The sequence below is a fragment of the Oncorhynchus masou genome, chromosome 31 (genome assembly GCF_036934945.1).
Source record: "Oncorhynchus masou masou isolate Uvic2021 chromosome 31, UVic_Omas_1.1, whole genome shotgun sequence".
Taxonomy (NCBI): Eukaryota; Metazoa; Chordata; class Actinopteri; order Salmoniformes; family Salmonidae; genus Oncorhynchus; species Oncorhynchus masou.
This window is the reverse complement of record NC_088242.1, coordinates 83595396-83622851: the sequence shown is the minus strand read 5'-3', so window position 1 is coordinate 83622851 and position 27456 is coordinate 83595396. Positions and strand designations below refer to the sequence as shown.

General features: G+C 41.8%; 1 protein-coding gene across 1 annotated transcript in view; it reads left to right on the top strand.

Moving 5' to 3' along the window:
* The first annotated feature begins 2120 nt into the window (after nucleotides 1-2120).
* The window catches only part of si:ch1073-396h14.1 (disintegrin and metalloproteinase domain-containing protein 10), an 88880-nt gene continuing 63544 nt past the window's right edge, over nucleotides 2121-27456 (top strand). Inside the window, exons 1-6 of the mRNA XM_064952262.1 lie at nucleotides 2121-2302; nucleotides 4039-4186; nucleotides 4312-4430; nucleotides 4560-4715; nucleotides 22897-22982; nucleotides 25098-25220. Coding sequence (XP_064808334.1) covers nucleotides 2242-2302; nucleotides 4039-4186; nucleotides 4312-4430; nucleotides 4560-4715; nucleotides 22897-22982; nucleotides 25098-25220 — 693 coding nt within the window. The 5' untranslated portion in view covers nucleotides 2121-2241. The remainder of the gene's footprint in view (nucleotides 2303-4038; nucleotides 4187-4311; nucleotides 4431-4559; nucleotides 4716-22896; nucleotides 22983-25097; nucleotides 25221-27456) is intronic.

The following is a 27456-nucleotide window of genomic DNA, read 5'->3' as shown; positions in this document are numbered from 1 at the left end:
CATTTAAACTCAGTTTTTCACAATTCTTGACATGTCTTAGGTCAGTTAGGATCACCAATTTATTTTAAGAATGTGAAATGTGAGAATAATAGTCGAGAGAATTATTTATTTCAGCTTTAATTTCTTTCATCACATTCCCAGTGGGTCAGAAGTTTACATACACTCAATTTGAATTTGGTAGCATTGCCTTTAAATTGTTTAACTTGGGTCAAGCGTTTCAGGTAGCTTTCCGCAAGCTTCCCATAATAAGTTGGGTGAATTTTGTCCCATTCCTCCTGACAGAGCTGGTGTAACTAAGTCAGGTTTGTAGGCCTCCTTGCTCGCACACACTTTTTCAGTTCTGCCCACACATTTTCTAAAGGGTTGAGGTCAGGGCTTTGTGATGGCCACTCCAATACCTTGACTTTGTTGTCCTTAAGCCCTTTTGTCACAACTTTGGAACTATGCTTGGGGTCATTGTCCATTTGGAAGACCCCTTCATTTTATTATTATACCTTTATTTAACTAGGCAAGTCAGTTAAGAACAAATTCTTATTTTCAATGACAGTCTAGGAACAGTGTGTTAACTGCCCTATTCACAGGCAGAACAACAGGTTTTTACCTTGTCAGCTTGGGGATTCGATCTTGCAACATTCCGGTTACTAGTCCAACACTCTAACCACTAGGCTACCGGCCAACCAAGCTTTAACTTCCTGACTGATGTCTTGAGATGTTGCTTCAATATATCCACATAATTTTCCTGCCTCATGATGCCATCTATTTTGTGAAGTGCACCAGTCCCACCTGCAGCAAAGTACCCCACAACATGATGCTGCCACCCCTGTGCTTCACGGTTGGGATGGTGTTCGTAGGCTTGCAAGCCCCCCCCCCCTTTTCCTCCAAACATAACAATGGTCTTTACGGCTAAACAGTTCTATTTTTTTTTTCATCAGACCAGAGGACATTTCTCCAAAAAGTGCGATCTTTGTCCCCATGTGCAGTTGCAAACCGTCTTTTTTTAAGGCGGTTTTGGAACAGTGGCTTCTTCCTTGCTGAGCGGCCTTTCAGGTTATGTTGATATAGGACTCGTTTCATGGATATAGATACTTCTGTACCTGTTTCCTTCAGCATCTTCACAAGGTCATTTGCTGTTGTTCTGGGATTGATTTGTACTTTCGCATCAAAGTACGTTCTTCTCTAGGAGACAGAATGCGTCTCCTTCCTGAGCGGTATGACGGCTGTGGTGTTTATTCTTGCATACTACTGTTTGTACAGATGAACGTGGTAGCTTCAGGCGTTTGGAAATTGCTCCCAAGGATGAACCAGACTTGTGAAGGTCTACAATTTTTTTCCTGATGTCTTAGCTGATTTCTTTTGATTTTCCCATGATGTCAATCAAAGAGGCACTGAGTTTGAAGGTAGAACTTGAAATACATCCACAGGTACACCTCCAATTGACTCAAATGATGTCAATTAGCCTATCATTTTCTGGAATTTTCATAGCTGTTTAAAGGCACAGTTAACTTAGTGTATTTAAACTTCTGACCCACTGGAATTGTGACACAGTGAATTGTAAGTGAAATAATCTGTCTGTTTTTACTTCCCTTTATATAAGTCTGATGACAGTCTTTCAATCAGAATATCTTGACTTTTGTTCCATATTGCTCCACAAAATATAACACATTGTCTATTATAAAACATTCTCCAAATAGATCTAATTTGTGGGGGAAGTATACTTATAGGCAAATCAGTCTGTCACTGTCTCCAAGGGGAGTTTCCAGCTAACATTCTCTCATACAACTAGCCTAAATAAAGATAATGGTAACTTCTCACCCCAATTCATGTTATGGTGACTGTACCAACCACAATTGACTTTATGACCTTTATCATTACCTCTATGAAACAGTAACACCATTATTGTGAAACCACTTCCCTAATACACATTCGTCTTCACTAATTATATTTAAATAATACATTCTCGGTGGGTGTTTATATTTGTCCTATTTCACACATGTACAAGTGTGTGTTAATACGCATGTGTGAATGGTAAATGTATTTTTTTTGCATATATTTTTTGCATATATTTTAAAGGACTCCCTAACAGTATAACAACAAGTCTGAATTTGCCTTGGACTGTGTGTTCCTATCTTCCAATGGTAAGTCCTGGCATGAGCAGCTATCTAGTCACATTCCACAGTGAGGAGACCACAGGTAAGCAGCGAGAGAGAGAGAGAGAGAAAGAAAGAAAGCACAGAAGACATCATGAATACACCCCAATACTGCCTTCTGATGTTGCTTATCTACTCGGGCGGACCCAATGCAGGTAGAATGGCTTTTATTTCCTGTGTGACACTTGACACCGTTGTTAGGTTATTTTTTGAGGTGTGACAAGTCACGCGATGCAGGGGGGTTCGGTGGCCTACCCTTAGCTTGGAACTATCAGACAAGACAGGGGATCTGCCTGAGCTTGTCCTCTGTGTAATGCAATGGCCAACAAACACATAGGACTACATTGCTACAAAGGCCTCCTGTCTTGTTGATGCTGTGTTTTATTTGATTAGATATATGAGATATTCTCTATGGAAGCTTTGTGTGAGTGTTATATGGACAGTGTGGGTAAGCCCCTGACTATCTGTTTGGCATGTTCTTTGACAAAGGAGAAAAGAATGTAGCACGATAATGGGGAAGTTGTTGTTATGATGAAATTATGTCACTTTTATCTGCTGTCCTACTAGAAAGAGGGAAATGCCTGATATTTATAACACAATCTAAATCAATCTGAATGGCAAAGTTGAAATGGATGAGAACATAAAAAAATGCCTGCCTCTACACAAAGTAAGCCTCAGTTCCATGCATCACTTCCCTACAGTAGGTAATTTATCTATAGATATTGTTTGTTTTGTCCCTCTCTAACATTGTTATATTATCAAATCAATCACATTTTTATTTGTCACATGCGCCAAATAAAACAGGTGTGAAATTCTTACTTACGAGATCTTAACCAACGATGCAGAGCTTTTAAAAAGTACGGAAAATGTGCTAAAAAACTCAAAGGAAAAACAGTAACACAATAAAATAACAATAACGAGGCTATATACAAGGGGTAGCGGTACTAAGTCAATGTGGATGGGTACGGGTTAGTCAATGTGGAGGGGTACGGGTTAGTCAATGTGGAGGGGTACGGGTTAGTCAAGGTAATTGAGGCAACATGTACATGTAGATAGAGGTAAAGTGACTATGCATAGATAATAAACAGAGAGTAGCAGCAGCGTACGTGAAGAGTGTGAAGGAATGTGAATGTATGTGTGTGTGTGTAGCGACAATGTGCATGTGTGTGTTTTGAGTGTGAGGTTAGTCCAGTGATTGTACATCGAGCCTGTGCAAGCGAGTCAGTGCTAAACATAGTAATAGATAAGAATAAAATAAGGGGTTCAACGTAAATAGTCTGGGTAGCCATTTGATGAGCTGTTCAGCTGTCCCGTTAGTCATAACGAGGAGACCAAGACGCAGCGTGATTGGAATACATTCTTCTTTTATTTAACGAAGAACACTGAAACAACTAACGTGCCGCTATAAACAACACATGCTGACATGCAACTACACATAGACAATGACCCACAAAACCCAAATGGCAACCTAAATAGGATCCCCAATCAGAGACAACGATAAACAGCTGTCTCTGATTGGGAACCAATTCAGGCCACCATAGACCTACATGTACCTAGACATACTTAAACCCCATAGATATACAAAAAACCCTAGACAGTCCAAAAACACCAAGACAATACAAAAACTAAACTAACCATCCTTGTCACACACTGACCTAACCAAAATAATAAAGAAAACAAAGATAACTAAGGTCAGAGCATGACATCAGCAGTCATATAGCTTGGGGGTAGATGCTGTTAAGAAGTCTTTTAAGCATTGTTTGAGCAGTTATCTGGAAAATGTTTTGATTACAAAGCAGATTAACAAAGCAGGTTAACACAGTTCTCACACCAGACAAGATAAAGCCACTGTATATTAACTTTCCTGTGTCATTTCTGTCAACTTTTCTAGGAGCTCTGAATGGTATTAGCCCCTTCATAAGGCATTACGAAGGCTTGTCTTATGATCGTGAGGCCTTACACAGGAGACACCGGCGCGCCAAACGAGAGACCCAGCCTCAGGACCAGACACTGCAGCTGGACTTCAGAGCTTTTCTCAGGTACTGGACACAAGCCCAGGAGCTTCTGTTTCATTGCCTTTCCGATTGAGTATATAAATGTCAAAACATCTTTTCCAAGTTTGCTTCACTCTTTGTGCTTTGTGTCACACGATTGTTTACTTTAGGACCTTCCGGTTGCGTTTGAGGCGAGACATGACGGGATTCACAGAGCCTTTTGAAGTCTTCTCTGAAAATATATCAAGTACAGCAGACCTCTCCCATCTATATTCTGGAGAACTTGAAGGTATATGACACTTCAGGGATTCGTGGCTTTATAATCCAACATATAGTAGCCTGCCTCCCCTCAATCTGCCTATCAGTCTCTCACCCCCCTCCATCTCTCGCTAACTCCCACCTGTCTGTCTCTCACCAGATGAGAAGGGATCTTCCTGTCACGGCTCGGTCATCCAGGGCCAGTTTGAGGGTTCTGTCCTCACAGCCAATGGGACGTATTACATAGAGCCTGTCCACAGATACACCAGCAAGCCCACACAACACCACTCCATCATCTACCATGAGGACGACATGGGTAAGAGAGGACTGTTGAACATCTAATGAATGTTCTTCTCAAGTGTATGTTAAAACAGTCCAATGCAGCCGTTTTTTTATCTCAATATCAAATCATCTCTGTGTAAAAATTAAGTACCTTACTGTGATTGTTTTCAACTAAAGCTGTCAAAAATAGTCTAATGGGAGAGATATGTAACGCGAAAACTAGCTGTTATTGGCAGTGAAGTTTGAAACTCTCTTTGTTATTGGTCTATTAACTTATACCTCCTGGTGATGTCGCCAGGCAGGCCAAAACTCCACCCATGCAAAACAAGCTGAAATTTCAGGTGATCTCTCCAAACAGCTCTTACACTAAAATGGCATTGTCACCATTTTCACAACTTTCACAGTATTATTCCAACCTCATATGGACATACTGTATATAAAACACAGGAAAATCAGTTTGACTGCACTGGGCCTTTAATGGCTATATTGCTTCCCCAAAATGATAATGGTCTATTTCAAACGAATCTCAAAATATCTCTCCTATTCCGTCACATGTGTGTATCCACCCTTCCTCATTTTTGCAATAAAGAAATCAATATTAACCTATAATCAGACCATGAAATCTTTTACCAAAGGTTAGGATGACATACAGGGCATTTGGAAAGTTTTCAGACCACTTCACTTTTTCCACATTTTGTTACGTTACAGCCTTATTCTAATATTGCTGAATTTTTTTTCCCCTCATCAATCTACACACAATACCCAATAATGACAGAGCAAAAACAGTTTTTTAGAAATTGGAACCCATCCCTGAGGACCTGTGTGCTCTGGAGCAGGTTTTCATCAAGGATCTCTCTGTTTTTTTTTACCTTTATTTAACTAGGCAAGTCAGTTAAGAACAAATTCTTATTTTCAATGACGGCCTAGGAACAGTGGGTTAACTGCCTGTTCAGGGGCAGAACGACAGATTTGTACCTTGTCAGCTCTGGGATTTGAACTTGCAACCTTTTGGTTACTCGTCCAACACTCCAACCACTAGGCTACCCTGCCGCCCCATGTACTTTGCTCTGTTCATCTTTCCCTCGATCCTGACTAGTCTCCCAGTCCCTGCCGCTGATGCTGCCACCACCTCGCTTCACCATAAGGATGGTGCCAGGTTTCCTCCAGACATGACACTTGGCATTCAGGCCAAAGAGTTCAATCTTGGTTTCATCAGACAAGATAATCTTGTTTCTCATGTTTTAGGTGCCCTTTTGGCAAACTCCAAGCGGGCTGTCATGTGCCTTTTACTGAGGAGTGGCTTCCGTCTGTCCACTCTACCATAAAGGCTTGATTGGTCGAGTGCTGCAGAGATGGTTGTACTTCTGGAAGGTTCTCCCAACAGAGGAACTCTGGAGCTCGGTCAGCGACGTCCGGTTGTTGGTCACCTCCCTGACCAAGGCCCTTCTCCCCAGATTTCTCAGTTTGGCTGGATGGCCAGCTCTGGGAAGAGTCTTGGTGGTTCCAAACTTCTTCCATTTAAGAATGATGGAGGCCACTGTGTTCTTTGGGACCTTCAATTCTGCAGACATTGGTACCCTTCCCCAGATCTGTGCCTCGACACAATCCTGTCTCAGAGCTTTACGGACAATTCCTTCGACCTCATGGCTTGTTTTTTTTCTCTGACATGCACTATCAACTGTGGGACCTTATATAGACAGGTGTGTGCTTTCCAAATCATGTCCAATCAATTGAATTTACCACCGGTGGACTCCAAGTTGTAGAAACATCTCAAGGATGACCAATGGAAACAGGATGCACCTGAGCTCAATTTAGAGTCTCATAGCAAAGTGTCTGAATAGTTTATTTGCAATACATTTTCAAACATGACTAAAAACCTGTTTTCCATTTCTCATTGTAGGATATTGTGTGTAGATTGATGAGGGAAAAATGATTGAATTCATTATAGAATAAGTCTGTAACGTAACAAAATGTGGAAAAAGTGAGGGGATCTGAATACTTTTCGAATGCACTGTATTTTATGACATCATGTTCAGATGAAATGGACTAATGGTCAATGCCATGGCCTGATGCCTCTCTACTCCTTATCACACAAAACCAGGCCAGATCAGTAGAGAGGATCCTGCTCCAGGGCCAGACTCATGACTGTCAATGGTTCCCTATCTATCCTTTTAGCCTAACCCAGTCTAAAGCCTTAAACCAGTAGGCTGTGAGCCGGGGTTACATGAGTCAGTGATACAGTTGATCCCTGTGCTATTTAGAGCAGAAAGGGTTAACGGGTTAACCGCAGAGTCCTCTTATGGAGCTCTGGGGGGTGGGAGGAGGTGGAGACTCACTCAGAGCTCCAGCCAAAGAGAAAAAAAAACCTGAGCTGGTGTGAGGAAGGAGGAGGAGGAGTATCAGGTGACCTGGCATCCTCCCAGGGCTGTGAACCCTTGGAGCTGGTTTCCATAGAGATATTATATTAGGACCCCATCTGAGAGGTTTGGCCAGGTGGCACTCATTGGAAAGTTGTCATCCTGTGTGTGTGTGTGTGCGTGCGTGCGTGCGTGCGTGCGTGCGTGCGTGCGTGTCAGTTAGATTAATTCCAGGAAAGAGGTGGAACAATATTACGCACACAAAGCCAAGACCCCCTGCTTGTGATGGAGTCTTCTCAAGGTTTTTGTCTCCCCCTCCCCCAAAATTGCCCAAAGACAAACTGTAGATTTTAGAGGTTTGCTGATGCTGGTTGGTTGTAGACAATGTTCTGTACTTTTATACACTTGCCAATATACAGTATAAGTAGGAAGTTATATGGTATGTGATATTTCATTGAAACACAGTGTAACTGATTGAGACAGATGGAGTGTTATATCAGTAGGGGAGAGTGGGGTAAGTTGAGCCAAAGGGTAACTTGAGCCATCTTTGTTTCTAGTAAACCATAGACACAATTAATCATTTGGCCAAATATTTAGGAAGAGGTCTTCATTTCATTGAGTCTGAGAAGGAAGAAACCACATGGAGAAAGTGTTAGCAAGTTAGGTAAAATAATCTGATTTTAGGTAAAATAATCTGATTTTCATCAAGCCAAATGATTTTGTTGTGTAGAGGTTTCATGATGCTTGTATGTAAAACCAATGTAGATCATTTTAGTTCTATACATAAGTTGGGGTCTCTAAGCTTCGATATGAGGTCCAATATGAGGTCCTAAACTAGCATGAAAGTGCACCCATGTACCTTTGTGGACTAATATAGTCCAAATGTTTGCCTTGGGGTAAGTTGAGCCAATGGTTGAGCCAATGGCAAGTTGAGCAAATTGAAGTGTTTTCTTCGCAGGCCTAATGCAAGGCATTATCGCTGGGATATGTAACAATAGGGCCTGGCCTAAGTTAAAATTGTTCTAAAAAAGTACAAAGTGTATGTTAGGTGTTTGTGATAAAATATGCTTAAAATTACTAAAAGACAAAAATGTATTGTGATTGTGTTGCATTGTGTTTGGGAACTAAAGGTAGACATGGTTTAAAAAGGTAGTGGTAGTTTTTCATTAAGTACAGAAATTTGTAGGCAGCTTAACTCACCCTGTCCCGCGGCTCAACTTACCCCACACTTGGGTTAGGTTTAGGCTTTACCCTTTTTTTGAAAAGCGCTGTTTTCAAAACTGTAATGTTTACATGATATTTGATTATTTCCAGGGATACACAACATCCTGAAATATACTGTATGTTGATATCTTTGTTAGAAAGAATACTATATTTCGCTTCACGGAGTGATGCTGAATGTAAAAAAATGACTCAACTTACCCCACAACTAGTGAGAGTGGGCCAGAGGTAATGTGGCCATTTTGTACAACAGTAACTGCCTGTGGTTGACATCTGAACTTTAGGTTGGATAAGAATGAAGGTCTCCTGGTCCCCAGACCTGGGACGGCCCAGGTTTGTTTGTAAATAGGCCTTTAGAAACACATCCCTCCTGACAGACAAACAGACAAACTGAAGGCCAAGCTCATCACAAGCTAATGAAGAAGACACTATGGAGGAAGTTTTACCACCCATCCATGGAGTCATAAAGCATTGAGATTATCTCCAGTGGCTTGGATTAGAGTAGCCTTTTGCAGTGTGTGTGTGTGTGTGTGTGTGTGTGTGTGTGTGTGTGTGTGTGTGTGTGTGTGTGTGTGTGTGTGTGTGTGTGTGTGTGTGTGTGTGTGTGTGTGTGTGTGTGTGTGTGTGTGTGTGTGTGTGTGTGTGTGTGTGTGTGTGTGTGTGTGTGTGTGTGTGTGTGTGTGTGTGTGCGCGTGTGCGTGTGTGCGCGTGTGCCTGCGTGTGCCTGTGTGTATGAGTGCAGTGAGGAGATAGAGAGGTGGGGGCAGGCTAGTACTGACAAGTCCCCATGCTGTATGGAGTGCTGAAAGAGGAGAAGCAGACAACCCAAAGTAAAAAAATACCAGAGAAAGGAGTGTCCGAGTGTGCCTGTTTGTGAGTGCTCTGTGGCTACCCTTAGTCATGTGAGCGCTCTTTTGAAGTCACACCACCGTGGTGTGAGAGAGGGGTAACTATCGAGCATTTCCCATGCTCTCTGGGGCTCTGTCATTCACCCTGCTGGCGCTCCTTCTGCTCTGGGTGTGATTAGTTAAGAGGTTCACTCAGCCCACACCCTGCAAGCAAGCAGATGACAAAGTTTCTAGTTCTGATTGTAAGTGAATGATCACAGAAAAACAACAGTGAAGAAGAATATGTACTCCAGATGTGTGAAAGCTTTTTTGTTTTAAGATCTATTCGAAACATGGGCAGTCCTCACACAGTGCTTTGAACGTTGTTCACCTTGTGTGTTGTAAAGGGACAGTCCTCTAGTTGAATTGCATCCGGACTCAGACTGAATTCAGTCCCTTCAAGGAATTTCGCATGAAGAATCCGTGTTGGGAAATACCCAGAGACCACATTTCAGGTCTTGAACCCCCCCCCCCCCCCCTCAGTGTTATCTCCTGGCCATAATTGTTTCAAAACATCTCCTGCCATGTTACCGATGCGTTGTGAAACAGTGTTGTTTGATGAAGTAATTGTCTGTATAGTTTTTTGGGCCTTTTCCTCCAGCATTATCCCAGCCATATCCATGGTAGCAGGAAGAATGAAGTCCTTCTAGCCCCTTCTTATTAAAGGTACAGTGGGGCAAAAAAGTATTTAGTCAGCCACCAATTGTGCAAGTTCTCCCACTTAAAAAGATGAGAGATGCCTGTAATTTTCATCATAGGTACACTTCATCTATGACAGACAAAATGAGAAAAAAAATCCAGAAAATCACATTGTATTATTTTTAATGAATTTATTTGTAAATTATGGTGGAAAATAAGTATTTGGTCAATAACAAAAGTTTATCTCAATACTTTGTTATATACCCTTTGTTGGCAATGACAGAGGTCAAACGTTTTCTGTAAGTCTTCACAAGGTTTTCACACACTGTTGCTGGTATTTTGGCCCATTCCTCCATGCAGATCTCCTCTAGAGCAGTGATGTTTTGGGGCTGTTGCTGGGCAACACAGACTTTCAACTCCCTCCAAAGATTTTCTATGGGGTTGAGATCTGGAGACTGGCTAGGCCACTCCAGGACCTTGATATGCTTCTTATGAAGCCACTCCTTCGTTGCCCGGGCGGTGTGTTTGGGATCATTGTCATGCTGAAAGACCCAGCCACGTTTCATCTTCAATGCTCTTGCTGATGGAAGGAGGTTTTCACTCAAAATCTCACGATACATGGCCCCATTTATTCTTTCCATTACACAGATCAGTCGTCCTGGTCCCTTTGCAGAAAAACAGCCCCAAAGCATGATGTTTCCACCCAGTTGCTTCACAGTAGGTATGGTGTTCTTTGGATGCAACTCAGCATTCTTTGTCCTCCAAACACGACGAGTTGAGTTTTTAACAAAAAGTAATATTTTGGTTTCATCTGACCATATGACATTCTCCCAATCTTCTTGTGGATCATCCAAATGCTCTCTAACAAACTTCAGACGGGCCTGGACATGTACTGGCTTAAGTAGTCTGGCACTGCAGCATTTGAGTCCCTGGCGGCGTAGTGCGTTACTGATGGTAGGCTTTGTTACTTTGGTCCCAGCTCTCTGCAGGTCATTCACTATGTCCCCCCGTGTGGTTCTGGGATTTTTGCTCACCGTTCTTGTGATCATTTTGACCCCACGGGGTGAGATCTTGCGTGGAGCCCCAGATCGAGGGAGATTATCAGATGTCTTGTATGTCTTCCATTTCCTAATAATTGCTCCCACAGTTGATTTCTTCAAACCAAACTGCTTACCTATTGCAGATTCAGTCTTCCCAGCCTGGTGGAGGTCTACAATTTTGTTTCTGGTGTCCTTTGACAGCTCTTTGGTCTTGGCCATAGTGGAGTTTGGAGTGTGACTGTTTAAGGTTGTGGACAGGTGTCTTTTATACTGATAACAAGTTCAAACAGGTGCCATTAATACAGGTAACGAGTGGAGGACAGAGGAGCCTCTTAAAGAAGAAGTTACAGGTCTGTGAGAGCCAGAAATCTTGCTTGTTTGTAGGTGACCAAATACTTATTTCCCACTATAATTTGCAAATAAATTCATTAAAAATCATACAATGTGATTTTCTGGATTTTTTTTCTCATTTTGTGAGAAGTGTACCTAAGATGAAAATTACAGGCCTCTCTCATCTTTTTAAGTGGGAGAACTTGCACAATTGGTGGCTGACTAAATACTTTTTTGCCCCACTGTATCTGTTGCTTTTATACATGTCTTCCGACTCGAAAGTCGTCTTTATTCTCGCTCAAAAACCTCCCATGGTTATTTTTTCAATTGTCATGTTTCATTTCTAAATGGCTGAGCAAGTGAAGGTTTCCCACGAGAGAGTAACGGTTAATGTGATTGGATGTTAATTATTTGACCAGGCTACCTGTATTTGACAAATAATCATTTTAAATCACATTTTTATTTGGCGTACCCCGACGGTATTGCGCATACCTCAGTTTGGGATCAAAAAAAATATTTTCTGGTGACTGAGGGTTCTTGTCTACTCTGTAGTTGTAACGATTGTCCTCCTCCTTTTCTGACGAAGAGGAGTAGTAGGAAGGATCGGAGGACCAATGCGCAGCACGGTACGTGTTCATATTGCTTACTTTTAATAAAACACTGAAAAGTACAAAATAACAACGTGAATAAATGAAACAAACGAAACAGTCCCGTGTGAAACAAACACTGACACAGAAAATAATCACCCACAACTCAAAAGTGAAACCAGGCTACCTAAGTATGGTTCTCAATCAGGGACAACGAATGACAGCGGCCTCTGATTGAGAACCATACCAGGCCAAACACAGAAATCCCAAATCATAGAAAAAGTAACATAGACAACCCACCCAACTCACGCCCTGACCATACTAAAACAAAGACATAACAAAAGAACTAAGGTCAGAATGTGACAGTACCCCCCCAAAGGTGCGGACTCCGGCCGCAAAACCTGAACCTATAGGGGAGGGTCTGGGTGGGTGTCTGTCCGCAGCGGCGGCTCTGGAGCGGGACGTGGACCCCACTCCACCATAGTCTTTCTCCGCCTCTTTAACCGCCTCCGTGGCCTCTTTAGAGCGGCGACCCTCGCCGCCGACCTCGGACTGGGGACCTAGCCACCGAATGGACTGGAGATTCTGGCAGCACCGGACAGGTGGGACACCCCGGCAGCTCCGGAATGAAGGGCGATTCTGGCAGCGCCGGCGTGACGGGCGATTCCGGCGGCTCCTGGCTGACGGACGGCTCCGGCAGCTCCTGATTGACGAGCGGCTCTGGCAGCTCCTGGCTGACGGACGGCTCTGGCAGCTCCTGACTGACGGGCGGCTCTGGCAGCTCCTGACTGACGGGCGGCTCTGGCAGCTCCTGACTGATGGGCGGCTCTGGCAGCTCCTGACTGACGGGTGGCTCTAGCAGCTCCTGACAGACGGGCGGCTCTGGCAGCTCAGGACAGACGAGCGGCTCTGGCAGCTCAGGACAGACGGGCGGCTCTGGCAGACGGGAGCACCTGTAGGGAGGAGACGGAGAGACAGCCTGGTGCGGGGGGCTGTCACCGGAGGGCTGGTGCGTGGAGGAGGCACCGGATAGACCGGACCGTGGAGGCGCACTGGAGGTCTCGAGCACCAAGCCTGCCCAACCCTACCTGGCTGGTTGCTCCCCGTAGCCAGGCCAGTGCGGCAAGGTGGAATAGCCCGCACTGGGCTGTGCTGGCGAACCGGGGACACCATGCGTAGGGCTGGTGCCATGTACCCCGGCCCGAGGTGACGCACTGGAGACCAGATGCGCTGAGCCGGCTTCATGGCACCTGGCTTGATGCCCACTCTAGCCCGGCCGATACGAGGCGCTGCTATGTACCGCACCGGGCTATGCCTGCACACCGGGGACACCGTGCGCTTCACGGCATTACACGGTGCCTGCCCAGTCCCCCTCTCTCCACGGTAAGCACGGGGAGTTGGCTCAAGTCTCCTACCTGACTTAGCCACACTCCCCATGTGCCCCCTCCCCAATACATTTTTGGGGCTGCCTCTCGGGCTTCCAACCGCGCTGCTTAGTCCTTTGGTGTTGGGTGATTCTGTAAAGGAACATAGACAACACACCCAACTCACGCCCTGACCATACAAAAACAAAGACATAATAAAAGAACTAAGGTCAGAACCTGACCGTAGCTTTGCATAGCACAGTGTTTCAGTTTTATGAAATCATTCTTTAGCCCTGAATTGGTTTGATCTTCAGGTAAACCCACTCAGAGTTATTTTCTAGATTTTTAGCCATTATACGTTTAAACTGTGCAAATTTTACATAAAAAGTGTAGTAGTCAGTTTAAAATCCAGTGCCTTCGGAAAGCATTAACAGCATTAACATTAACAGTCCACTTGGGAGTTTGCCAAAAGGCACCCAAAGACTCTCCGTCCATGAGAAACAAGATTCTCTGGTCTGATGAAACCAATAACTTGAACTCTTTCTGTGAGTGCCAAGTGTCACGTCTGGAGGAAACCTGGCTCCATCCCTACAGTGAAGCATGGTAATGGCAGCATCATGCTGTGTGAGATGTTTTCAGCTGCAGGGACTGGGAGACTAAACAGGATCGAGTACAGAGAGATCCTTAAATAAAACCTGTTCCAGAGCGCTCAGATCCTCAGACTGGGATGAAGGTTCACCTTCCAACAGGACAACGACCCTAAGCACGCAGCCAAGACAGCACAGGAGTGGCTTCAGGACAAGTCTCTGAATGTCTTTGAGCGGCCCAGCCAGAGCCCGGACTTGAACCTGATTGAACATCTCTGGAGATACCTGAAAATAGCTGTGCAGCAACGCTCCCCATCCAACTTGACAGATCTTGAGAGGATCTGCAGAGAAGAATGGAAGAAACTCGCCAAATACAGGTGTGCCAAGCTTATAGCGTCATACCCAAGAAGACTTAAGGCTGTAAATGCTACCAAAGGTGCTTTAACAAAGTACTGAGTAAATGGCCTGATACTTATGTAAATGTCATATTTCAGTTTTTTATTTTTAATAAATTAGCACAAATGTCTAATTACCTGTTTTTGCTTTGTCATTATGGGGTATTGTGTGTAAATTGATGAGGGGGAAAAACGATTTAATCAATTTTAAAATAAGGCTGTACCATAACAACATTTGGAAAAGTCAAGGGGTCTGAATACTTTCCAAAGGTACTGTATGTATGGGGTATTTAAATGAACTCTACTGCAGTCAGACAGATCCGGTTTAGTTATTTAAGTTGGCAAATAACTTATCCCTTGTTTAAGAGTTTGGCTACACGGTCTAGAAACTCTGCAGCAATTGCTTATTTTTGTCTTCCCAGGCATGCATACTTATTAAGAGAGAGCCCAACTATCCCAAATTTAACACCCCCGCTGCTACCATCTATAGAGCCAAATGGCTGTTTCTCATTGGCCGTAAGTGCCTCAGCAGAATGGTGTGACCCAATCACGTGATGTCTCTCTGAGAGTTTGATCAAGACACGAGCCAGAACAGCCCATAGGGCAGGAACCTATCTCCTTATTCTGTAGTGTGGGGCAGCTTGATATACAAGTACAACCCCTGGACAGGACGCTAGTCTATCGCAGGTTCTTAACCCCTATCCATCTCTATAATGCTGGGTGCCAAGAAGAGAAGCATCAGGTAAAAAATGTTTTGTCTTTTATATGACTCAACCCATTCCAATATCAGGGTGGACACTCTAGCTAGAGGCTCTTAATAAGGATCTGCCCAATTTTTGCTTAAAATTACATACCCAAATCTAACTGCCTGTAGCTCAGGCCCTGAAGCAAGGATATGCATATTCTTGGTATCATTTGAAAGGAAACACTTTGAAGTTTGTGGAAATGTGAAAGGAATGTTGTAGAATATAACCCAATAGATCTGGTAAAAGATAATACAAAGAAAAAAACAACCATTTGTTTGTATTTTTTTTGTACCATCATCTTTGAAATGCAAGAGAAAGGCCATAATGTAATATTCCAGCCCATGTGTAATTTAGAGTTTGGCCACTAGATGGCAGAAATGTACGTGCAAAGTTATAGACTGATCCAATGAACCATTGAATTTCTGTTCAAAATTTTCTATCAATACTGCCCAAATGTGCCTAATTTGTTTATTAATAACTTGTCATGTTCAAAATTGTGCACTCTCAAACAATAGCATGGTATTCTTTCACTGTAATGGCTACTGTAAATTGGACAGTGCAGTTAGATTAACAAGAATTTAAGATTTCTGCCAATATCAGATATGTCTATGTTCTGGGAAATTTTCTTGTTACTTACAACCTCATGCTAATCTCATTAGCCTACATTAGCTCAACCGTCCTGTGGAAGGGACACCGATCCTGAAGTAGCTCCTAGCCACAAGGCCACTGAGATGGTTTTATAATATTGATAATAATATGTGTAAGCATTGATTTAATTGGAACAGTCAGTTCTCTCAAGCTAAAGTGGTTTTGTTCTATCTGATGGGTTTAGGTGAGGTCATGGGGGTTTGCTATTGAGTAATCCCCAAACTCTGGTTTGCCTGGGGGATGTACTGAGATTTATAGTTGGAGACAGAAGTCATAAAGCATGCATTCTTTTCCAATGTTAGGCTATGTTATGAAATTACTTCATTGGCATTATTTTCTTTAAAAATACACACATGGTTTGATATTAGGTCATGATGGTCTGCACTGCCATTGAGGAATACCTTGTTGATAAGGTCAAGGAATAGCAATGGCATTTTTGGGAATATCCACCAACATCTCCACAGCGTTTATGGTGTCTGGTGAGTGGATATAAAGGTCTGTGGGAAGCTACAAGCCACCGTGTGCCACAGTGGATCCTATTGTGTGTAAATATCTTAGGAAGATACAGTAGCATCACTTGAATATTTGCTAATGTGAACCAATGTCTATATTATTTTGGTTAATACATACAGTGCATTCGGAAGGTATTCAGATCCCTTGATATTTCCATATTTTGTTAAGTTATAGCTTTATTCTAAAATTGATTAAATTATTTGTTTTCCTCAACAATCTTCACACGATACTTCACACAAATGTATTAAAAATAAAAAACAGATCCCTTATTTACATAAGTATTCAGACCTTTTGCTATGAGACTCGAAATAGAGCTCAGGTGCATCTTGTTTCCATTGATCATCCTTTAGATGTTACTACAAGTTGATTGGAGTCCACATGTGGTAATTTCAATTGATTGGACATGATTTGGAAAGGCACACACTATATGAAGTCCCACAGTTGACAGTGCATGTCAGAGCAAAAACCAAGCCATGAGGTCGAAGGAATTGTCCGTAGAGCACTGAGACAGGATTGTGTCAAGGAACAGATCTGGGGAAGGGTACCAAAACATTTCTGCAGCATTGAAGGTCCCCAAGTACACAGTGGCCTACATCATTCTTAAATGGAAGAAGTTTGGAACCACCAAGACTCTTCCTACAACTGGCCGCCTGGCCAAACTGAACAATTGGGGGAGAAGGGCCTTGGTCATGTAGGTGACCAACAACCCCCGATGGTCACTCTGACTGAGCTCCAGAGATCCTTTGTGGAGATGGGAGAACCTTCCAGAAGGACAACCATCTCCGCAGCACTCCACCAATTCAGGCCTTTATGGTAGAGTGACCAGACGGAAGACACTCCTCAGTAAAAGGCACCTAAAGGAATATTCTCTGGTCTGATGAATCCAAGATTGAACTCTTTGGCCTGAATGCCAAGTATTACTTCTGGAGGAAACCTGGCACCATCCCTACAGTGAATCATGGTGGTGGCAGCATCATGCTGTGGGGATGTTTTTCAGCGGCAGGGACTGGGGGACTAGTCAGGATCGAGGGAAAGATGAATGGAGCAAGGTACAGAGAGATTCTTAAAGAAAACCTGCTCCAGAGTGCTCAGGACCTCAGACTGGTGTGAAGGTTCACCTTCCAACCGGACAACGACCCTAAGCACTGTCATGACGTTGCCCTCTTTGGGTACAGAAAGCCCCATCCCCCTCTCCCTGCCTCCTACAAGTAGGCTACTGTGGTCAGAGAGGTCATAAATTCCTGGAGGAGATGATCTCCTCATGGCCACAGTATAGAGACAGAGTGAATTTTCATAGAGAACAAAGGAATTTCTTCCACCTCACAGAACTTGAGGTCCGAACAACATTTACGTTCCAGAGAAGGTATAAAAGATCTGTGAAGAATCCAGCTACGAACTGGTCCATTTGTTACAACTTGGTGAAACTCATGGGAGACAATAGGACCACATTACCATAACGCTGTTTATATAATAGCCTCAGATATGAGGTTTACATCTAATTGTTGTATAAGATGAATGAGTGAGGATGATACTGTTTGTAAAATTGTGCAATGTGATTTTGGACTGTTTAATGAAGGAAACTCCAATTCCCTTTTGAGTTTACCTAAATCAGAGGACCGCCCATGAGCCCAGTTAGGGTCGGGCATCCTGGGACAGGCCCTTTTCTGCAACTCCCGAATAAAACCCCAACCTTGAGAATTTCTCAACAGACCATGTTTCTCTCCATCACAAGAGGACAAAGATTGCAGACCAGCTTACCTCGATAACGAGAGGGCCAAGGTTTGAGACCAGATTGCTGAATCTTTTAACCATCCCACGTGGTTAAACATTTAGACTATCGATACCGACAGAATAAGAACAAGTCTTTGATATTAATTACTAGTCTGCAGCTAGGAATTCGGTATCATTGAACTCGAAGAACGACAACTGCCGAAACATCTATAATGAAATGAATGAATGTCACTCTGAACTATCCATTCTAACAGAGAGAGAGAGAGAGAGAGAGAGAGAGAGAGAGAGAGAGAGAGAGAGAGAGAGAGAGAACGGAAACTCTCCAACAGAAACAAACTTTTCAGCAGAGATCCCGACAACACACTGAGCGTGAATATATATATTGATTGCAATTGTTCCCGAATGAGTGAGCGTTCATGTGCGAAGGATTTCAATTGTTATAATTATCAACTGTGTGTTGACTTATCTCAGTCGACCCCCACTTCCCCTTTGTACAACAAGCCGCCATGCCGGTTTAGTTTAGCCCACAAGGGAAACTCTGTTATCATTTCCTTGTAACTATCAATTGTTTGTTTATGCATTTCTGTGAATTACTTAGTTAGTAAATAAATGATTTAAGACAATTGATGTATGGATGACTCATAGTGAAGACTGGGTTCGTGCAGATAACCAACAATTTACAATGTTTGGAATGAGACTAACGTGAGGTAAAGTAAATAATTCATTAATTCGAAACCTAATTAAATATCTGAAAAGTTATATTAGGAAAATTATAACATTATAATCTGAATATTTTCCTTGGTGCCCCGACTTCCTAGTTAATTACAGTTACATTATTAAACAGTTTAATCGCGTAATACTAATTACAGAGAATTTTTGATAAAAGTCTTCATTTAATGATAGTAAAGACACGACAGCACACAGCCAAGACAACACAGGAGTAGTTTTGGGACAGGTCTCTGAATGTCCTTGAGTGGCCCAGCCAGAGCCCGGACTTGAACTGGATCGAACATCTCCGGAGAGTTCTGAAAATAGCTGTGCAGTAATGCTCCCCATCCAACCTGACAGAGCTTGAGAGGATCTGCAGAGAAGAATGGCAGAAACTCCCTAAATACAGGTGTGCCAAGCTTGTAATGTCATACCCAAGAAGACTCGAGGCTGTAATCACTGCCAAAGCTACTTAAACAAAATACTGAGTAAATGGTCTGATACTTATGTAAATGTGATATTAACTTTTTTTATTTGTATAAATTTGCAATTTTTGCTTTGACATTATGGGGTATTGTGTGTAGATTAGTGAGGGGGGGAACTATTTAATCAATTTTAGAATAAGGCTGTAACGAAACAAAATGTAGAAAATGTTGAGGGATCTGAATACTTTCCGAATGCACTGTGCTGTGCCTTCAGAAAGTATTCATACCCCTTGACTTATCCCAAATGTAGCTGTGTTACAGCCTGACTCAAAATGGATTACGTAGATTTATTTTCTTAGCCATCTACACACAGTACCCCAGAATGACAAAGTAAAAGCATGTTTTTAGACATGTTAGCTAAAAATTGAAAATGTAATACAGAAATATCAAAGTGACAGTAGTATTAACACCCCTGAGTCAATACTTTGTAGAAATACCTTTGGCAGCATTACAGATGTGAGTCTTCCTGGGAAAGTCTCTAAGAGTTTTCCACACCTGGATTGTGCAACATTTGCCCATTATTCTTTTCAAAATTCCTATAGCTCTGTCAAATTGGTTGTTGGTCATTGCTAGACAACCATGTTCACATCTTGGGATAGATTTTCAAGTAGATTTAAGTTCAACCTGTAACTCGGCCACTAAGGAACATTCACTGTCTTCTTGGTAAGCAACTGCAGTGTAGATTTGGCTTTGTGCTTTAGGTTATTGTCCTGCTGAAAGATGAATTAATCTCCCAGTGTCTCATGGAAAGCAGACTGAACCAGGCTTTCCTCTAGGATTTGGCCTGTGCTTTGCTCCATTCCATTTTTTTTATCCTGAAAAACTCCAGTCCTTAATGATTACAAGCATACCCATAACATGATGTAGCCACCACTGTGCTTAAAAATTTGGAGAGTGGTACTCAGTAATGTGCTACATTGGATTTTCCCCAAACATAACACTTTGTATTCAGGCCCAAAATGAATGGTTTTGCCACATTTTCTGCAGCATTACTTTAGTGTCTTGTTGCATGTTTTGGAATATTTTTATTCTGTACAGGCTTCCTTCTTTTCACTCTGTCAATTAGGTTAGTATTGTGGAGTAACTACAATGTTCTTGATCCATCCTCAGTTTTCTCCTATCACAGCCATTAAACTCTGTAACTGTTTTAAAGTCACGATTGGCCTCATGGCGAAATCCCTGAGTGGTTTCCTTCCTCTTCGGCAACTGCGTGAGGAATGATGTATATGTATATCTTTGTAGTGACTGGGTGTATTGATACACCATTCAAAGTGCAATTAATAACTTCACCGTGCTCAAAGGGATATGCAATGTCTGTTTGTTTTTTTACCCATCTACCGACAGGGGCCCTCTTAGCAAAGCATTGGAAATTCTCCCGTGTCTTTGTGGTTGAATCTGTGTTTGAAATTCACTGCTCGACTGAGGGACCTTACAGATAATTGTATGTTTAGAGGTACAGAGATAAGGTAGTCATTCAAAAATCATGTTAAACACTATTATTGCAATATATGACTTATTAGGCACATTTTTCCTGCTGAACGTATTTAGGCTTGCCATAACAAAGGGGTGGATTACTTATTGACCCAATACATTTCAGCTTTTCATTTTTAATTAATTTGTAAAAAATAATCCCCTTTGACATTATGGAGTATTGTGTGTAGACCAGTGATAAGAAAAGCTGAATTTAATCCGTTTTAAATTCAGGCTGTAACAACAAAATTTGAAAAACGTCAAGGGTTGTGAATCATTTCTGAAGCTAGTGTATTGCTGGAAAATCAATGATTTTCTTAAAATGTTATGTATTTTGTGTGTTTTGTTCAGGATTTCGTCCTCAGTCCTCCAAGTTCAAATACCTCATATGATCATCAGTTTTCAAAGTTTTCCTTACCAAAACATCCAATTTTATAGAGTATGAGATTATTACACCACTGAGGTGCAAAAATACTAAAGCAGATTTACCTAACTCAGTGGAGATTGAAGGGATCTACAGAGGTAGCCATCACTGAGACTGGGTAAGGTGGCTCGTACGTCTGTAGGTTCACAGTGAAGTAAGGTCCGGTGGAAGTTTGTGTAAGAGGGCTTTAGAAACAAAAAATGGGTAATGCATCAATCAACGAGACCTCATGGAGGGCCAGCCTACTTTCTGATACAGAATGCAGTGATGTGAACTGAACCTGACGCCTCTATTAAAGCATAGTGTGCTATGATAAACTGCGTCCAATGGCTTTAATACATTGTCAGCTGCATTCATATACACTACCGTCCAAAAGTTTGGGGTTACTTAGAAATGTCCTTGTTTTGATAGAAAATTAAAAAAAAATTGTTCATTAAAATAACATCAAATTGATCAGAAAACAGTATAGACATTGTTGATGTTGTAAATGACTATTGTTGCTGGAAATGGCTGATTTTTAATGGAATATAGGCTTACAGAGGCCTATTATCAGCAACCATCACTCCTGTGTTCCAATGTCACGTTGTGTTAGCTGATCCAAGTTTATCATTTTAAAAGGCTAATTGATCATTAAAAATAATTTTGTAATTATGTTAGCACAGCTGAAAACTGTTGTGATGATTAATTAAAGAAGCAATAAAACTGGCCTTTGGACTAGTTGAGTATCTGGAGCATCAGCACTTGTGGGTTCAATGACAGAATCAAAATGTCCAGAAACAAATAACTTTATTTTGAAACTCGTCAGTCTATTCTTGTTTCGAGAAATGAAGGAATTTCCTTGCAAGAAATTTTCACAGAAACTGAAGATCTCATACAACGCTGTGTACTACTCCCTTCACAGAACATCGCAAACTGGCTCTAACCAGAATAGAAAGAGGAGTGGGAGGCCCCGGTGCACAACTGAGCAAGAGGACAAGTACAACACAAAAAAAATAAAAAAATAGCATGGTTGGTTAAGAGCCGATGAGACGGCAGCCCTCCCCCGGCACCATCTTGTTACTGTGTATTTGTGCATGTGTTTGTGTGTTTAGACAGTAGTTAGTATATGTTAACGTACAGTGCCTTTAGAAAGTTTTCATACCCCTTGACTTTTTTCACATTTTGTTGTGTTACAGCCTGAATTCAAAATGGATTACATATATTTTTTTTCTCACCCATCTAAACACAATATCCCATAATGACAGTGTAAACCTATTTTTAGAAATGTACATTTTTTGAAAAGGAAATACAGAAATATATAGAATCACCTTTTTGCAGACCTGGATTGTACAATATTTGCCAATGATTATTTTCAAAATTCTTCAAGCTCTGTCAAATTGGTTGTTGATCAATGCTAGACAACCATTTTCAAGTCTTGCCATAGATTTTCATGCAGATTTAATTCAAAACTGTAACTTGTCCACTCAGGAACATTTACTGTCTTCTTGGTATGCAACTAAAGTGTAGATTTGGCCTTGTGATTTTGGTTATTGTCATGCTGAAAGGTGCATTCATCTCCCAGTGTCTGGTGGAGAGCAGACTGAACCAGGTTTTCCTCTAGGATTTCGCATGTGCCGAGCACCATTCTATTTATTTTTTTATCCTGAAAAACTTCCCAGTCCTTAATGATTTCAAGCATACCCATAACATGATGCAGCCACCACTATGCTTGAAAATACAGTCCCTTCAGAAAGTATTGACACCTCTTGACTTTTTCCACATTTAGTGTTACATCCTGAAATTAAAATAGATTCAAGTGTGTATTTTGACCACTTGCCTATACACAATACCCCATAATGTCAAAGTGGAATTATGTTTTTATTTTTGGATATATATAAAAAAAGACTGATAATACACCCCTTTGACATTATGGGATATTGTGTGTAGGCCAGTGACACAAAAATCTAAATTGACTCCCTTTTACATTTCGGGCTGTAACAACAAAATTGGAAAAATTCAAGGTGTTTGAATACTTGCTGAGGACACTATGTGTGTGCTTTTCCAGTGTGTGTTTACATATATGTGTGTGTTTATCCACATACAGATGCTACTCCCATGAGAAGCAGACATGACGGGTTCTGTGGTGCAGAACGTCTGCAGCGCCTTGCCCAAAGCCTCAGACCCAATCAGGTAGCTCAGGCCAGACATCTCATACATACACACACACACTGAGTACACCTGAAAAGAGACACCTCCCTGTCCTAATTTCTGTTTTTGTCCTCAATCTTGCTTACCATTTTCTCATCTGTGAAACCATAATTGTAATTGGCTTCCGAACCCTTTGATAACCAGATCTAACCAACAAAATGTTTGACAGAACTCATGAGAAAAAGGTGTGTAATATAAAAGATGAGAGAACATATTTGATTTGTAGTATTGATGTGTTTGTTTTTCCTCTGTAGACGATCTACAGATACAATATTTATTGAAGATCATACAGTGAACAAAAATATAAAATGCAACATGTGAAGTCTTGGTTCCATGTATCATGAGCTGAAATAAAAGATCCCAGAAATGTTCCATTCACACAAAAAGCTTATTTCCCTCAAATGTTGTGCACAAATGTGTTTATATCCATGTTAGTGAGCATTTCTCCTTTGCCAAGATAATCAATCCACCTGACAGGTGCTGATTAAACATCATGATCATTACACAGGTGCAGCATAAATGGCCACTCTATGTGACGCACTTAGGCGTAGTGGGTGCGGAGTCAGGCGCAGAAGGTACAGAACAATGCTTTAATCTTCGGCACAGAGAAAATAGTACAAGCCAATACATAAACGACCGGCCCAAAACCAGGACCAAAACAGTCTGGAGAAAAAACAAAACTGAGATGCACTACCACACGCAAACACAGAGGGAAAAATAAGCCCGCACAAAGAGCAGGCGGGCCTTACCGGCTTCAAAAGCCCAGATAAAAACCTAAACAAGAAACAGGTGAAACCAATAAGACAAACCAACAGAAAAGGGAAAAGGGATCGGTGGCAGCTCGTAGACCGGTGACGACGACCGCTGAGCGCCGCCTGAACAGGAAGAGGAGCCACCTTCGGTGGGTGTCGTGACACTAAAATGTTCAGTTATGTCATACAACACAATGCCACAAATGTCTCAAGTTGAGGAAGTGTGCAATTGGGATGCTGACTGCAGGAATGTCCATCAGAGCTGTTGTCATAGATTCTAATGTTAATTTCTCTACCATAAGCAACCGAAAACGTTGTTTTAGAGAATTTGACAGTACGTCCTACCAGGCTCACTATCGCAGACACAGCGTCCATGTACAGCATCCTGTGGGCATGCGGTTTGCTGATCTCAACATTGTGAACAGAGAGCCACAGGGTGACAGTGGGGTCATGGTATGGGCAGGCATAAACTATGACCTGCATTTTATTGATGGCAATTTGAATGCACAGAACTACCGTGTCGAGATCCTGAGGTCCGTTGTGAGGCCCATTTCTTTTAAGGTACTGTATGTGTGACCAACATATGCAAATCTTTATTCCCAGTCTGTTGAAATCCATAGATTAGGATTAATTTATTTCAATTGACTGATTTCCTCATATGAACTGTAACTCAGTAACATCTTAGAAATTGTTGCATGTTGCGTTTATATTTCTGTTGAGTATATATATTGTTCTTTAGCACCATAATAGGCTACCCTGTAAACTGATTCAATAAACAGCCTGCATGGCTTTGCGTGCCAGCTCCACATATTTCCTCAATCTATTGTAGGCAGGCAGGCCATTGTCTCTGAGACGTGAGGCTAATTGGTTTGTGGTCCCTACATTTTGATCAACAATGGATACAGGGACAATTGAACATGTACAGAACGTCATGTATAGTTATTTATTTATAGCCACTTGTTTGGAAACATACAGAATTTCCTTTATTTTGAGATTAGCTATAAAATGTATTGAGCAGATGTTTTTGCCTGAGGAACTTTCCATCCTGCCGACCCTGTTCACCCTCCCTCAGACACTTTCCCACAGGTGACTGGCCCTGAGGTCATACTCTGTCTATGTGGTCATGCTAGAAAGGATGAAAATTGGATTTGAACCACAAACCTTAGCTTTACCCAACAGGGTGTGCGTTATTGGTGAATAACCACACATTTGTGGTGGTGTGAAAATTAAAAGGCGGTAAAATGAAATAACTCATGTTCTTCCTAAATGGTTTTGACGAGCTTCCTATTTTGTCATTTTGATCATGTCTATCTCTAATGACTACTGTCTCATGTGACATTCACAGGACGTTCCAGTGTTCAGGTCGAAGAGAACATTGGACCAGTCTAAAACCAGCTGTCTACTCCACCTCCATGCTGACCACTTCTACTACAGGAAGTTCAAGAGTGTTGAGGCTGTTGTGGCTCAGGTGACTGGTCGTAAGAAAAAAGCCAAATAGATGGTCTGTATGATATTGGATGCCTTTTAAAATAAATTATCCATGTCTATGGGTATGTAAGGCGCCTTATTTTGCCTGTCCTTTCATCCCAGTGGCCAAATACTACTTTCTGAAGTTTGTACCCCAAATTTCCATTTATAGAATGGAGAGTTTTATTGTATTTTTGGATTGATACAGTAACCAACCTCCGCCCTTTTCCGTATGCCATTTGTGAGTTCTTTCGATGGGAAGGGTCGTGGCCCGGGGTGTCTGCCAAAAATGACCTGTTCAATGTTTCAGGACCCAGAGAACGTGCAGTACTTTTGAAACCCTAGCATGCTATGTCAGAGATATGGTATGTCAGAGATAATGCATCAGGATATCCCTCAGTTACCTCAGTAATCCTGTCCGCTCAATTTACTAACTTTGTTCTCGGAAATCCCATTCAGAACTGGAGGTACTACTCAATATTGGACACATCTGGACAAAAGTTCACTGACTTGTTTTGGGTAATTTTCTCTTGCCGTTTAGTAATTTGGTTGAACCATTGTCCAGCATATTTAAATTGTCTATCAGAACTTCTTATCAGCATGTTACGGTTTGTTGTTGTCGCACTTATTGCTCACAATTGTTCTAACTTGATAACTCTAGATCTTTTGAAACTGAACTGTCTGTCAAACATGTTTTTTAAAGCCATGCACCACAACCTAATAGGGGATGTCGACCCCCCCCCCCACCACCCACTGAAAGTTGCCTAGCAACAACCACTGGAACCTAAAAGACACCAACCATGAGCAGTATCAGTGCTTGGGGAAAATCACTTGGGAAGCCAAGCCCCCCCCCCAAGCCATATTACAACCTGTGTTGTGATAATTGTGTTGTTTGCTCTATAACCTGTTAATTCATATGCCTTGAGACCGTGATATATAGGCCTAAAGGCTGAGACACTAAGAAGTCGCAGTGGCAGAATAAATTCAACCACACCTTTGTTTTATCACAAAAATGGGTAGCAACCTCTGTCGGGTGAAGTCCACAAAGCATATTGCATATAACTGACAGTTACATGAACAGCAGCATGGTCAAGCAAGTTAATGTTTCCAACATTTTCGGACCACTAAAAACTACTGATTTAGAACCACAGAGAGTGACCACAAAGAAACAGGGTCTGCCTCCACTAATTCAGCACCAATTCAACTTTAACAGAATCAAATCACCTCTGCTCAGTCTAATACACTGACAACTAAAAGACTCCATAAACAATTTACTCCAATCAATGTAAGCTAAATATGATGTGGCTGACCATGGTTCTGATTTGTGTGTGCATGCACGCACAAGTTGAAAGCATGTTGACTCGCAGTACTTGTAGAGAAATGCCAATGCCATCCTCCTCTCTTTCATGTTGACGAAACTGTCTATCACTCTGTCATACAGTAAACGCTTTTATTTTTTGTTCTAGCCTACCTGGCTAAAATGCTTGCTCGCTAGCCTAACTTCCTTTCATGGGCAACGTTAGCTAGTTAACATTATGCTTTTACATCTAGCTACATATTGAACTTCCATTCTCTCAGGCCAGGGGTGCAACAATGTATGAATTAATGGTTGGAGCAGAATTCGCCGTTATACTGTAATCATTGGCCAGAACGAAGAATTAAGTAAAACCACAAGTCCAAATCCATATCTCCATCCATGGCTAATTTAGGAAAGGGACAATTTTATCTAGCTAGCTAGCCAGACACCAGAGGACAACAAAACGAGATGCAATAATTCAAGTTGTTCCTGTCAATGACATATCAAAATCAAATCAAACTTTATTTGTCACGTGTGCCGAATACAAAGTGTAGACCTTACCATGAAATGCTTACTTACAAGCCCTTAACCAACAGTGCAGTTCAAGAAAAGTTAAGAAAATATTTACCAAATAAACTAAAGTAAAAAAAAAAGATATATATATATATATAAAAAGTAACAATAGCATAACAATAATGAGGTTATTTACAGGGGTTACCGGTACCGAGTCAGTGTGTGGGGGTACAGGTTAGTTGAGGTAGTTTGTACATGAAGGTAAGGGGGATGTGAAGGTAAGGGGGATGCATAGATAATATACAGCGAGTAGCAGCAGTGTACAAAACAAATGGGGGGGTTGGGGGGGGTCAATGTAATAGTCAAGTGGCCATTTTCTTAATTGTTCAGCAGTCTTATGGCTTGCGGGTAGAAGCTGTTAAAGAGC